The 14349-nt window shown below is 48.4% G+C and overlaps 1 protein-coding gene and 1 long non-coding RNA gene across 4 annotated transcripts in view; one reads left to right on the top strand and one right to left on the bottom strand.

The window, feature by feature from the left end:
• The first annotated feature begins 3243 nt into the window (after window positions 1-3243).
• LOC106722590 overlaps window positions 3244-14349 on the top strand; it is a 33723-nt gene continuing 22617 nt past the window's right edge. Inside the window, exons 1-3 of the long non-coding RNA XR_001358600.2 lie at window positions 3244-3271; window positions 10291-10433; window positions 13277-13384. This is a non-coding gene — a long non-coding RNA (uncharacterized LOC106722590). The remainder of the gene's footprint in view (window positions 3272-10290; window positions 10434-13276; window positions 13385-14349) is intronic.
• CFAP99 (cilia and flagella associated protein 99) overlaps window positions 13383-14349 on the bottom strand; it is a 110206-nt gene continuing 109239 nt past the window's right edge. For all 3 annotated transcript variants that reach the window (XM_025212587.1, XM_025212588.1, XM_014523300.2), the window contains one exon: window positions 13383-13787. In XM_025212587.1, the coding sequence (XP_025068372.1) occupies window positions 13629-13787 (159 nt within the window). In that variant the 3' untranslated portion in view covers window positions 13383-13628. The remainder of the gene's footprint in view (window positions 13788-14349) is intronic.

Genomic DNA, 14349 nt, shown 5'->3' with positions numbered 1-14349 from the left:
AGAGCCGAAGGCTTCCTGACCTGTTGCGGGCTTTCTGGCCCCGTCCCCGCAAAACAGCTGCTCTCTTATTTTTCTGTAGTTAAAAAAGAAAAATTGAGTGAAAACTAAGAGTGGGCGTTGGCTGAGGGGCCACAGGGCTCCTGAGGGGTCCCACGGGTCTGCAAAGGCTGAGCGTGGCTGCTCTACGAAGTGCAATTCTAGCCTGCGGCCTGCTTGACATTGGACCAGTGCGGCTAACTGCGCGGCTCTGGGTCAGCATCGTACATAGACTCCCGGTGGGGCCGGGCAAACTTCTAGTAGCAGGCCCCCCTTCGCCGGACCTAATGATAATAATACTTGGACAATGGGAAAAAAATTACATTTTTGGGCCCCCTTTCTGTCCGGGCCCTGGGTGGCTGCCTGGTTGGCCCATGCCTGAGTCCAGGTCTGCTCTGGGTTATGCTCTACCAGCCAAAAGGCCTGCGTGTTGGTGTAGCCATGTCCATACTACCATTTCTGTCAATGTAACTGAGGCGGGGGCGGCTGGATTTTTCCTTCCCATAATCCTAACTGATTTAGCTATGCTGGAAAAATGACAGCCGGAGCCTGAAAGAGGCACAAATCACTAGCATCCTGGGCTTGGATGACTGATGCTGCAGTCCAACATCATTTCTATAAATGCCTTCTCACAGGAAAAATCCTGGAGCCAGACCCCACTGGCACAGAGTTATCAGCTCCTGCAGGTTTTCCTTCAACAATATGTGGATGCTCTCTAATCCTGCTTTTCTGTCCTGAGTCCCTTCCTCAGCCCCTCTCAAAGAGGCTGAGCACTAGTTATGTCATTGTGGCTGAAGAGAGTACACCCCTCCTCCTTTCCCCCCTTCCCTAGTAAGCAATAACTTTTGGGGCATGCTGTTATCAATGTTCCTGAACTGGGGTGTGCCCCGGCCCTTTCACTCTGCAGGACTGAATCATCTCCCACACCCAGAAAGAGCATTGCTTCATATGTTATGGATACAGCTGTAGTGTCACCTAATGATTTCCTGTTGGCTGTAGTCACGTTGTCTGTTCCTCTTTGCTCTCTGGGTGGTTCTGGAGGTTTGCTGGGATTGCAGTTGCAATTCTCCTTGCTTCCCATTTCAACATGATGCATCCTATTTCTGTCATTGAGCAAGATTTCTGCACTTATAGGAACAGTCCTTGGGTGTCTACAATTTCCCTGTCTGTACCTGGGCTGTTTTAATCACTAATCACTTGAACTTTGCATTGTTATACTGGTGTTTCTGGTGAAAGCTTTCACTGATCAGCTATTTCATTCGTAGTAAGATTTTTGCCTCCTTCCATTCTGTCCAGCTTTAGTTTAATTTGATAAGTTTTGCAATGTTGGTCATTAGAAGAAACTCTTTCACAGATATTATGGATCAGAGCCATCTGCTTGTTAATATCTATGGAGATAAAGTCCTTGATTTCATAAGCATAAAATAGCTGCTCTGTTAAAGTAAAGATAAGGTTCCTGAGCTGCTTTATTTGTTAAGGTTAGTCCCTGCTTGGCTATATGTACATATTTTTCATTTAGTTCATAATACTGCTGGGCATGTATGTGAAACCCTTGTTCTCTACAAATCTTCAAAATTCCTCAGCTGTGTATTATCCAAAATTAGCTCATAGCAAAGACCATTTCTGTTGAACATTACCTTGGTGTTATTTGGTATAGTGCTGGATAACGTGTGGCTTAATAGAGTTTCTTTGAAACTCAGAAGGATTGTTATCTAATGAACTATCAGCAGGTATTGCTTTCCGCAGTGTCTGTGAAATAGTTACCAACTGCTTCCCAGGTCTTTTTGATGGGGAGTATGACTGAAAAGAAGGTTCCCAGTTCAGGGGATAGCTTGTCTTTCTGAGGTGCGACTGAAACCAAACATTTTCAGAAGTGCCCACAAACTAGTAATTGTGAAAAAAAATATTTGGAAACTACCAAAACAGTGTTTCCACAATGATAGATGCTTCCTGGACCCTGACATTCAGGAAGAACGTAGAAACTGACATTCCTAAAAAAAATTTCAATGACATTAGTGACATTTCCCCACTCTTAGGAAGGAGGATCAAAAAGATGCTTGGGAAGTCGGTGGCCTTGTCTGAAAGGAAGGCAAGAGCTGTTGATGTCTGGTACTCCAGGGTGGAATACCACCAGGACTGCTTTGTGGACCTGGTGAATCAAGGCATTGTCCAGGCCAAGAAGAACACTAATAAGAGAGGAACTGTAGCTATCGTGAGGGAAATGATGGAGCTGCTGAATGAGAATTGTGAGAGGACAGTGGAGGAGTCAATTATTGGGTTCCTTTTCCACCAGTATCCTCAGTCATATCCAGGATTTCTTCCTCTTCTGGCAGATCACAGTCATTTGCTGAGAGTAGGCCACAGGACTCCATCACACACCTTGCCATGGCTTATCACATTGCCCAGCTGGGTAACCATGAAATAGTTGTGGACTCAGCACTGCATACATCACCAGGAGCTAGTGGCAGGGGGTGTCCACCACATACTGAAGTGGCATTGGTACTCTTGACCTAGTCATCCAGTCTGGCCTGTGATCAGCAGTCTGAGACCTCTGAGCACTTTTGGCCCAATGTTCAAGAAGGCACAAGGGTTTTTACCTAAGGTATGGGACAATGAGAAATCCAGGATGTTGCCTGCCTGCTGCTGACCCATTTCCCCCTCTGCAGGGAGTTAATGACCAGTATTCTTTACTTCATGGGTGTTAACAGTCACCTGTGAAGTAACAATTACTGTTAATAGGACTTCCTACTTCATAGACACCACCCTCCTGCCCCATGGCCAGATGCTCATTTTAATTTTTAACCAGCCAGCCGGGACCAGCCTCTGAAATCTGGGATTGTCCTGGCTAATCAAGGACGTATGGTCACAGTATTTTTACCCCACAACATATCAGGGAAGCAGAGTTGCAGGAAACACTGGGATACCACCACCACCTATGCATGTGCAAAGCTGGCATAGATAGATAGTAACTGCATGTCTGTTTCCTCCTGTTATGGCTCAATTGTGAACTGCTCCACAAACCACTTTGTCACAGGGCACCCGTGCCCTGCTCCTAAAGAGGGGAAACTGCCGGGGAAAGAGCCCTAGCAGGGAATATGGAGCCCAGCTGTGGGTTGCCAGGGCAACCAGGAGGTCAGCTGACTGAAAGGGTCAGGGCCTGGCTCCTATATAAATCACAGGCAGGAGGCCATAGGCAGTTCCCTGCTAGCAGCAAAAGAGGCAGGAGTTCCCTAAGGTAGGATGTGGGAAGAAGCCTGACTGCAGGCACAGCTTATGGCAGCTCTAAGATGTTTGAGCAATGTTGTTATAGCCAGGTGGCTTATGTTTAAGTTATAGCTAGGAGGCTTGAGTTTGTGTTGCTGTTTGTTACACCAGTGGTTTGGGTGAGGCTATTAGGGGTTGGAGGAGGCCTCATAGGGGACCCACAGCAGTGTGGGGACCCCAGTGCCAGTAAGGGTGCTGCATACAGGGTGCATAGACCCCAGCCCCAGAGAGGGGTGGTTGAGAAGCCCTAGTGCGGGCACGGCGAGCCCCAGGGAGCGACCCCGGAGAGAGGGCGGTTTGACTGAGAAGGCCCAGTGCAGCCACAGAGAGCCCAAGGAAAGGGGTGGCATTACGGAGAAGGCCCAGAGTGGGCACAGAGAGCCCCAGGGAAGGGGACAGCTTACCGGCGAGCCCCGAGAGAGGGCAGTTTGACTGAGAAGGCCCAGTGCGGCCACGGAGAGCCCCAGGAGAGGGGCGGCATTCTTGGGAAGGCCCAGAGTGGGCACGGAGAGCCCCAGGAGGGGGCGGAAGGCCCGAGAGGCGGGCGTGAGTGTAGATGGAGAGACCGAACAATGTCTGTTCCAACTGCGAGGCTTGGGGCGTGATATAAGGGGTGGTTGGCGCCACGTATAGCCCATAAAGCTAGGGTGCCCCAAAGCACCTATTTGCAGGACAAGACCCATGAGGAGTCTGGGAAACCACGGGGTCAGAATCAACATGGGGAAGTGACTAAGAGGGTGTAAGGCAGCCTCCCAACTTTATCTAAACATTAAAGATGTGGCGGGTGAGAATCAGAGGGTGCCCTTGGGCTGACTTGGCACGGAGGAAGGGGCCTTAAGGAGATCATGGCCCTCCGGTAGGACCCTGCCTGTGACACTTTTACTTAACTCTGGTTTACATGTTTGTTTGTAAAAGAGACAGAAACCAGAGGTATCAGCAGTTTCAGTATTTCTCTTAAAAGAGATGAGCATCAATTAGCTAACTCTGCATGAAGATAAACACAATCGGAGGCAATCCCTGACCTGGAAATTTTATACTTTAAATCGGGGGTGTCAAACTCATCTGGTCCCACTAGGCTGACAAAGGAGTCCTGGTAGTACTCCATCCGGGAATACCAGACAACAGCTTTTGCCTTCCTCTCCAGCAAAGCCACTAACTTCCCAAGAATGGCAAAGGCCGATTCACTTCAGAGGGACCTACCAGAGATAAAGCTGTACATAATCCAAAAACAAAGAAAAGAAAAAGATGGAGGTAGTATCATGACAGAACAATCTGTTATGAAGGAAGTCAGGTCAAGGCCAATAATGACTAATGGATACATGGTCCAATACCCTAACATATTTTGAAACCCTCAACCCAAAAGCTTGATGATGTAACAATAGTGTATTTAGTCTTCAGGTGGACCTTCTCTAGTGATCTAGAAACAGGCGAGTAAGCAGGTCACTCACCCCGCTTCCTGACTTCAAGGTTTCCAGCCAGTTTGTTTTATGTGGGGTAACCTTGTCCCCAAAGTGAACAACCAAACAAGCATGCAAAAAACAAACAAAAACCAAAACCTGCCATCTTCTCTCAGACCTTGAATTTTAGCAATCCTCACTTTACTTCTCCTTCAACACCAAAACCTCTTCTTTTCTTCCCCTTTGCACCCTGCTATTGGAGCACTTAGCCCTCTTCATAACTCCACCCTCAGTACCTGGTCATCAGTTTCAGCTGAGAACTAGCCTCCAGCAGACTCTTAGCAGGGTGCCTCTCCACATTTCTCCATACACTGGCACAGAAACTCCATTTAATATCATGTTTTCTCTCTTGGTTTGTGTGTGACATTCTTTTGCGGTAGGCCCACAGATAGGATATGGGACCTACTCCAATGGGCTACAGGTGTGATCTAGTCTAGCCCAAGCAAGGGCTTGGTGCCACACGGTTTGGAAATTTAGCATCAGATTTCTTGCTCCAGCTCTGCAAATGGGCATAACAGTTTACTTAGGCCATAATTCTCAAGTACCAGGTCAATTTGGGTGCCTTTGCTTTGTGGTGACCCAACCTGAGACATCTTGAGCTTGATGAGAATCTGCACAGAGCAGATCTGAACACCATTTATCTACTGTGTAGCAGCATGTTTTGGGGCAGGGGTCAGCAACTTAGCCAGATTCAGCCTGCAAAAAAATTGGATCTGGTCCACAGTTGCATAGGGAATTGGTGGGATGATGATTTCCTCTGTTACTGTGTACAGAAGCCAACACTTATTTTCACCACTAAAGTTGCCCCTCCCCATTGCCATTTGGGATAGAAGTCTGTAGCACTTGGTCATGTAAGTAAAGAAGGCAGCAGCACATATCCGGGGCACTGTAGTAGGGATTGGTGCCCCACTGTAGCAGTCAGGTTGCAAGCACCAGCCTGCTGTTCATAAAAGGTGGCTGATCCCCGTTTTAGGGCATCAAAGGCATTAGTACTTGCTGTGAGAAGGTGTCCAGGTGTTCTCTATTCACAAGAATAGAGGTGAAAGCTGAAAGTAGTGGCTCTGATGGCTGTCAGGGCTTTCATGAAAAGTACTTTTGTGGGAATGGAATGAAGTTTTGGAAGGAGAACATTGTGCTTCTCATGCTCCTTTCAGCTTGGTTACTCTTGTTGCTCAAGAAGCTACTTCAAATGCAGGTGACTGTTATGAAAAGACTGCTAGTTCCCTAAAGTGAAATAAATGTGTTGGATAGGGGGGTTGAGAAGAGGTAGCCTGGGGTTGTGCTGAACAAGTTCCCTTTCTGTTCAACCAGAATAGCTCAAATTCTAATATTAAATACTAGGGCTGTGCGAAATTTCACCGGCAGTTTCGTTTCGACACTGTTTCGACTCATTTCGAGCTCGAAACAGCAAAATCGAAATGAAACAGAGAGCTTCGAAACAGCCTTGAAATCATAGAATCATAGAAGTAGGGTTGGAAGGGACCTTATAGATCTTCAAGTCCGCCCCCCTGCCTGGGCAGGAGGGAAACTGGGCTCAAGTGACCCCAGCCAGGTAGGCATCGAGCCACTTCTTAAAGACCTCCAGGGTAGGAGCCAGCACCACTTCCCTTGGAAGTTGGTTCCAGATCCTAGCCACCCTAACTCTGAAGTAGTTCTTACGGATGTCTAATCTAAACGTACTCTCCAACAACTTGTGGCCGTTATTCCTTGTTATCCCAGGGGGCACTATGGGAAACAAGGTCTCCCCCAAACTCTTCTGGTCCCCACTAGTGAGTTTATAGATGGTCACAAGGTCTCCCCTTAGCCTTCTCTTGTGAAGGCTGAACAGGTTTAGGTCCTGTAGCCTCATTGTAGGGTCTGCCCTGCTGTCCCTGGATCATGCGGGTGGCCCTCCTCTGGACCCTCTCAATGTTGTCCACATCCCTCTTGAAGTGGGGTGCCTCCTTGGCTCTACTTGAGATGCACCTGTGGATGCATGATAGGGTCTGGTTAGTCCTGCCGACCGTGAGCTCGCATTGTCGGTCCATGTTCATCTTGGAGTCAACGATGACTCCAAGATCTCTTTCTGCCTCCATGCTCTCAAGAAGGGAGTTGCCCATCTTATAAGTGTGTTGCTGGTTACTACTGCCCAAGTGCAGCACCCTGCACTTGTCTGTATTGAAAAGCATCCTGTTTTTGTTAGCCCACCCTTGTAACCTATCCAGGTCTTTCTGCGGTCTTTCCCTCCCTACTAGCGTGCCCACCTCACCCCAAATTTTGGTATCGTCAGCAAATTTGAACAGGTTGCTTTTCACCCCATCGTCCAAATCGCTGATAAAGAAATTGAACAGTGTGGGCCCAAGGACCGAGCCCTGGGGGACTCCGCTGCCCACTTCCCCCCAGGTCGAATATTACCCGTCCACCACCACCCTCTGAGTACGACCCTTCAGCCAATTAGCAATCCATCTGACTGTGTAGGCATCGATGCCACAGTCACCTAGTTTTTTAATGAGGATGGGGTGGTCAACAGTGTCAAAGGCCTTGCTGAAGTCCAGAAAGACTACATCCACGGTGACACCTGCATCCAATGCTTTTATGACCTGATTGTAAAAGGCAATCAGGTTGGTCTGACATGACCTGCCCCTAATGAAACCGTGCTGGTTGCCCCTGAGCATCATCCCCGGCTCATCACAGATGTGCTCCTTGATGATCTTCTCAAAGAGTTTCCCCAGGATTGAGGTAAGACTAACGGGCCTATAGTTGCCCAGGTCCTCCCTTCTCCCTTTCTTAAAGATGGGGACCACATTAGCTATCTTCCAATCATCTGGCACCTGGCCCGAGCACCACGAGCGCTCATAAAGCCGTGCCAAGAGCCCAGCAATAACCCCTGCTATGAAATGAGGCAAGTCAAAACATTTTGAATATTTTGAAATGTTTTGAGTTTTGAAGCTCAAGCTGGGCTTGCCTGCAGGGAAACAGAAACTAAAGTAAGGAGGGGGGGGGAAGGGGAAGCCCTGCACCTATCTCCTTGGTAGCTGGCAGGCTTCATGGCCTTAGCAGGGGCTGGCTGGCATGCCTGCAGCTTTCATCCTGCTTTGCCTTAACACACACACAGTGTCACCCATGTCACAAGTTTTCCTTGTCCACAGCTTGAGGTGCAGTTTCCCCAAAACCTCTGCACCTATCTCCTTGAAACTTAGCAGGCTTTTTGGCCTCAGCAGGGGCTAGCATGCCTGCAGTTTTGACACCACTGTGGTTTAACACGTACACATGATATGAGTTTTGCTTTCAAGATTTTGAGGTTCAGTTTCCCCGAAACCCCTGCACCTACCTCCTTGAAACATGGCAAGCTTCATGCCCTCAGAAGGGGCTACCATTCCTGCAAGTTTCATCCAAATCAGGCCAGAAATGACAGTTATAGGCTGTTTCAAGCTTCCCCATTATAGCCTATGGGCGAACCGTCAAAACAGCGAAACTGTTTCGATGAAACAAAATGGAACAGCAGTTTCGAATCAAAACGAAATTCGAAATGAAATGCTGTTCCGTCGAAACATCGAAATGCAAGTCGAAACAGAATGGTGCCATTTTGCACAGCCCTATTAAATACTTGTAATGAACTCCTTGTGAACACTCTAGAAACCAAGAATTAATCACAGAAATTATATGGTGAGTAATTTTGAACAATTAATAATACGGCTTTTAGAAAATCACAGTCTATTTACAGACAAAATGAAGGCAGAAAGAAACAAAATGTGTAGAATAAATTAATCCACTTTTTCCACTTCTAATTTCAGTACAATATACTCATGTGAGAGATATTGTCATTGTATGCTGCAATGTGTGAAAGTCACAATGTAAATCTGACTTATCCTATCATTGGAATTTATCACAAGGAAGTGGCTATTTAAAAAAGTGAGTGACATATAAATACATATAAATACTTCATCAAAAGCAATGGGTTACTCAAATTAGCCATGTGCATCATTGTCTTAGAAAAGCAGGAATTAGACTAATTATGACTTGTACAGGTTTTCCTCTATGCGGTACATGTATTCCTGGAGAAAGGCGCATAAATTGAATTTGCATAAAGCAAACCCAGTTTACAATGGAACACATGGATATGTTCCCATGGTGGTGAGGGAGGTGTCAGGAGGTGATGTGACTCCACCAGATTGTTGCCACCACATTAAGTGACATGGCTACCCGTGACTGGTATTCGGTGATGCAGTGGTGGAGGAACGTTACCTTAACCTGCACTATCATGCGGCCAGTGCGTGATCGCTAGTAGCCTAACCAATCAGAAGTTGCCCCTAGAGCGTGACTGGCCGGACCAGCATGCTGAGGGCTCCAGAATGTTCCATCAAGGGGGGACCCTGATTGGCTAGGGAGTCTATAAAGGGGACTGCGCGCCTCAGCATAGGGTCCCCAGACGCTCCCGAACTCAGGAAGACAGCCTGATCACCTGTCTTGTCTGGACAGACCCCTAGGCCTCTAGCTAGATTCCTAGCATAGGCTACCACAGCTTATAGCTAGACCACGCGCTATCCGGAACGCCCTGTGTGTTGCCCAACTAGGCATCATACTTGTACTGATAGTATTTTCGGCTGCAGTCAACCTGCACGATTACACCTTGCTTGTTACTCGCCACTACCCACCAGTTGTTCGTTTTTCTACCTGTACCACGTCGTCTGTGTCTACCTGCCACTGTAAATAGTATTCAACTCGTTAATCATCTTGTTGGTTTGTAAGTAAATTTATGAATTTTCTTCACCTACTACTTGTCGCGCTTTTTTCCTCTCTCGCACTTGGCATCCCCGAGCGTGTCTGGGTTGGGGTCACTACTCAGTGCCCCACTCGACATGCAACTGCGGCCGCTTCCCAAGCACTATCCGGGAATCATGGCCCACAGGAGGGAGGGAGGGAGGCTGGGACTAGGAGAAGGGTGTGGCGCAGCCCATCTGCAGCTACCAGGGCTGCAGCTGGCAGCAAAGCGGCGGGAACTGGGAGTGGATGTGGGATGTGGGGTGCGGCTCTTGCTATTATGTGCCCCCTGGGAGGGCTGCAGGCTGGGGGGCTGTGCCGGGCTCTTCCTGGGGGGGTGCAGACCCCTGGATCTGTGCACAGTTCAACAGCAGGCTGCCACTGCAGGCTGGGGCTGGAGCTTGGCAGGCAGGTTGGGAGGGCTACAGTGAATTTTGGGGTGGCAGCAGCCCATTTCCAGTGCCTCCACCTCATTCCTGCAAGCAAAGCTGGGGCCAGTGGCAGCACCTGTCTCTTCCTGGCGCTCCAGGCGGGTGGTGGTAGTGGTGGTACTGGGAGGGGGGCTGCTGCCACCACAAAATTTGCTGTAGCCTCCCAACCTGCCCGCCAGCTGCCCGGTGGTGCCGCCAGCCCTAGCCTGCAGCAGCAGCCTGCTGTTGTCCCACATGGAGATCTGGGGGCCTGCATCCCCCTGGTAAGAGCCCGGTGCAGCCCCACAGCCCTTCTGGGGGGGCGTGTAGCAGTAAGAGCCATGCCCCGCCACATGCTCTACTGAGAACCCTCTCTCCCCTAGGCCTTTTGAATTTTGACCTGAGGACACCAACCACCATGTCATCATCATCTGCACTGCCCTGAAAGCGGACATGAAAGGAAAAGTAGTCCCCGAGACAGCTTGGACCCAACTCATTAAGGGCCTTGAAGACTTTTTCTGAGAAAGTAGGCTGTAGCATAATGGCTCTCTATCTGTCTGACTCTCCTTCCATAAGTCTCCAAGTGCTAGGTACAGCTGAATGTTAAAGTGTATTCAGTGCTATGGGTGCAGACAGAAGTGCAGCTCCCTGCTGTAACTGGGGCTTTGCAGGAAGGTGCTGAGTTACAGCAACCCCCAACCCCGCAACCAAACAGAAGCTCACTCTTGGTTCCAGGGGGAGGGGAATCTAGCTATTAGCTGCCTGCCTGCAGCCAGTTTCCCCTAGCAACAGCCCCTCTTCCCTGGGAGCCTGCCCTGTTTTCAGAAGGGTAGGGGGGAAGGAGCAGAGGGATCTTGTTTTAGGGGTTCTCCGGGCAGTGCTTTGTGGGGACTCCAATTCACGCCCCCCTCCAGTGGGGGCTGAAAAAACCCCAGACTGAACTCCCTCCACGCCCTTTCCCCCCTCCCAATCTGAAAACAGGGACAGGCTGGGAGGTAGCACGGATACAAGTTACAGAAGACTTTCTGTTTTGAAATGTCTTCCTCTGACCCCTCATGCAATGAGGATTCAGATTTTTTTTCTCCACCGGACATTTTTGGAGCAGTCTGCAACCATGTACTTGTGTTTGGTCATGGCTATAAACTACTTTCTGTGGCCAGATCAGGTGAAAATTGTCACTTCTGTCTGCACCCCATTAACACAGGGGCGGGTAATTATTTTGGGCAGAGGGCTGCTTACTGAGTTTTGGCAAGCCATGGAGGGCCGCATGACAGGCAGCCAGGGGCAGATAAGTATTGATTTTCTAAATTTTTTTAGGGGCCCCGCGGACTGGATAGAATGGCCTGGCAGGCCACATTCGGCCTGCGGGCCGCATTTTGCCCACCCCTGCTATAACACATCAGAGTCCTAGTTGTTAGCCATTGTAAGCATACAGGTGCGAGGACTGGGGTGTAGGCAATCTGGCCTAGTAGATAAGCCACAAGGAGAGGGCCAGAGACAGGAGCTAGAGTCCAGGGTACCCAAACCAAGGGGGAAGTCTAGGAGCAGAGTCCAACCTAGAGACCGAGTCAGGGTCCTAGAATCAGAGACCAAGTTACCAAACCCAAGGGGGAAATCCAGGGCAGAGTCAAGCTGCAGGCCAAATCAGGGTTCTGGCATCAGAGACTGAGTTACCAAAGCCAAGTGGCATTTCCAAAAGCAGAGCCAAGCAAGGTCAGAAATCAGAGTTGCTGAGAGCTCAGGACCCAGGGAGGCTTACCACAGCACACCAATGTATCTCTGGCAGGTCTGGCCGGATGAGCAATTAGTCAGGGCTAGGCTACCTGCTTAGAGCCCCTGACAGGAACTGACAGCCATTCTGTGGCACTAAGTGTCATTGTGCTCTAGCAGTTTTCCCACATCCCACAGTTGATGGGTGTCCATCATTAAAGGCACATCTACCCACCTGCCCATCCACCAACCTCACAGTGGATACTGGGGGCAAAGGGTATGCCGAAATGTATGACATGGCTTTCTAGGGAAAGCTGAAACCTGAATCCAACTCCCTGGGAGCATATAAGCAAGGGCTAGGCAGACCCCATTCAGCCACTTGACATCTTCCTCCCCTGCTAGTGTATAATCCTGGGGAAACTCCAGGCCCTTGCCACTGTTAGGGAATGCCCCACTCCAGCCCCCTCATAGCAGTTTAGCAGCATGGCAACGCCTGAAAATAACCATTCTTCTTGGAAGCCTTGGCAATGTAAGTGTGGACCCCCCTGAATCATGACAATTGTGAACTTGTTCCCAATCAGTGATGCTCTTGGAACAGTTCAGTTGTTGTGTGTGCCAGACTTTCTGTTTCCACTCCAGCAACGACTCCCTTCCCTTGCTCTCCAGCCCCCTGTATTGCAGCATTAGAGTGACATTGATTTCTTTGTACCCCTGTGACACCTGTGAGTCCAGGGGCCTCTTCAAATCGTCTGCAATTTAGACAGGCCACATTTGTGATGAATAAAATGTATAGGACTGTTGCACAGCACAGAAAATATTTTCACAGCTAGATGGCAACAAAAGAATTCTGTTGGCTTTTCTTTGGTAGAGAGAATGATGCTGCTCTGTGAGTGTTAGGAGCACCTACCCCCACTTAATGTCAGACAGATTCTAATTCAATTTAAATATCTGCAAGCGCAGTAACAAAACACTGCATAACTGGTACAAATTAAAGATAGAAATGCATTATATTTTCCTAACGATGCAGTTTTTAATTCAGATTTATATCCACCCTGGCATTGTGCCTAGATTCAATCATATGACATGAAGAACCTTTTCTGGAGACAGCATAGAAGCTACGTTATCTTCCAGGTAGACTAACAGCATTCTACATGCATCTGGAGGCTACTTTCTATGGAGGTTAAGGAATATTATTTTCATTTTCTACTGTTTTGAGAGAGAGGGAATTCACCTCTAGGAACACAGAACTGGAAGGGACCTCCTCAGGAGGTCAGACTCTAGTCTCTACTACCACAGGTCACCATGTCATATAATCCCTCTGAAAGGCTTGAGTGGCAGGTCTATTGCTTCATATAACAGGCTGAACTACAGCATAAGTCAACACTGACGCCCCCCACCCCTTTTACAGATGGAAAGTGAAATGGAAAGCCTGACTATACTTAAAAATATGTTGCATTTGACAATACACAGGAACTCAGACTTAGTTCTCATTCTCCCCCTCCACAGCTAGTGTTGATTTTGCTTGTCCTGCTGGTAGGGATGATGGCACTGTTGTATAGAAATATGTCACAAACTAGGGCTGACCTCACCCTGTGGGATGTTAGAGGTGCAAATAAATATTCTAGAGTTTCTTTTACCCATTTTTAGTCTTTATTTCAGGAAACTAATATGGCAAACAAGTGGCCCAGTCTATAACTGTTTCAGATGCACGCAGAATCTACAGCGGTGTCACCAATTCATTCATCCCCATGTCACAAAAATCTCAAGGTAAGTAATTCCATTTCTTACAACTGCTGGTTCTAAAAGGAAAAACATTTCAGCATAGATTTAAAATGACAATTTTACTTGATAAAAATTCTAAATTCTTTTTCAGTTTTGCTTGTGCACATCAGAATTTGACTCCATAGCATGTTCAGGTGCGACAAGGGCAAAACTGACCCTTGGCAGATGCAGTGGGAATGGTTTCCATCACCACCAGGGCTGAGGCTGTTCCAAAATCATTGTTTTTTACTTAGGATCGCAATATACAAGAAGTGGCTCCGATTTTTGCTGCCTCACATGCAGCCATTTTCTGAGCTGCTTCTCTGGATGCTAGGCCATGCTGAAGCATTTTGAACTGTTGTGCCCGACTCTCTTCCAGCACTTTCCAGTGGTTCTCTTGCAGAAAGCCCTGAAGAAGAGAACGACAAAGTATTGTAGTTCAGTTGAGAGTGACACTAACAACATTACTTCAGTACAACAATCTGCAGGTACAAATTCTACTGGGTATCACAATTGGCATAAGCGCAGCAACTTCATAGTATCATAGTATCTAGGGTCAGGAGGGACCTGAACAGATCATCTAGCCTGACCCCATGCCACAGGCAGGAATGAATGCTGGGTTCACAAGACCCCAGACAGGTGATCATCCAACCTCCTCTTGAATTTGCCCAAGGTAGGGGCGAGGACCACTTCCCTGGGAAGTTGGTTCCAGATTTTGGCCACCCTAACTGTAAAATATTGCCTTCTGATCTCTAACCTAAACCTATTCTCCATCAGCTTATGCCCATTGTTCCTTGTCACCCCAGGTGGTGCTGGGGAGAAAAGGGCTCTGCCTATTTGCTGTTGATCTCCCCTGATGAATTTGTAGGCAGCCACCAGGTCCCCCCTCAGCCTCCTCTTGCTGAGGCTCAACAGGTTCAGGTCCTTCAGTCTCTCCTCGTAGGGCCTGTCCTGCTGCCCTCTCACCAAGC

This window comes from Alligator sinensis, unplaced genomic scaffold (assembly GCF_000455745.1).
Source record: "Alligator sinensis unplaced genomic scaffold, ASM45574v1 scaffold1051_1, whole genome shotgun sequence".
Classification (NCBI taxonomy): domain Eukaryota; kingdom Metazoa; phylum Chordata; order Crocodylia; family Alligatoridae; genus Alligator; species Alligator sinensis.
Note: the sequence above shows the minus strand (reverse complement) of the source record. Positions and strands in the feature narration are given on the sequence as shown.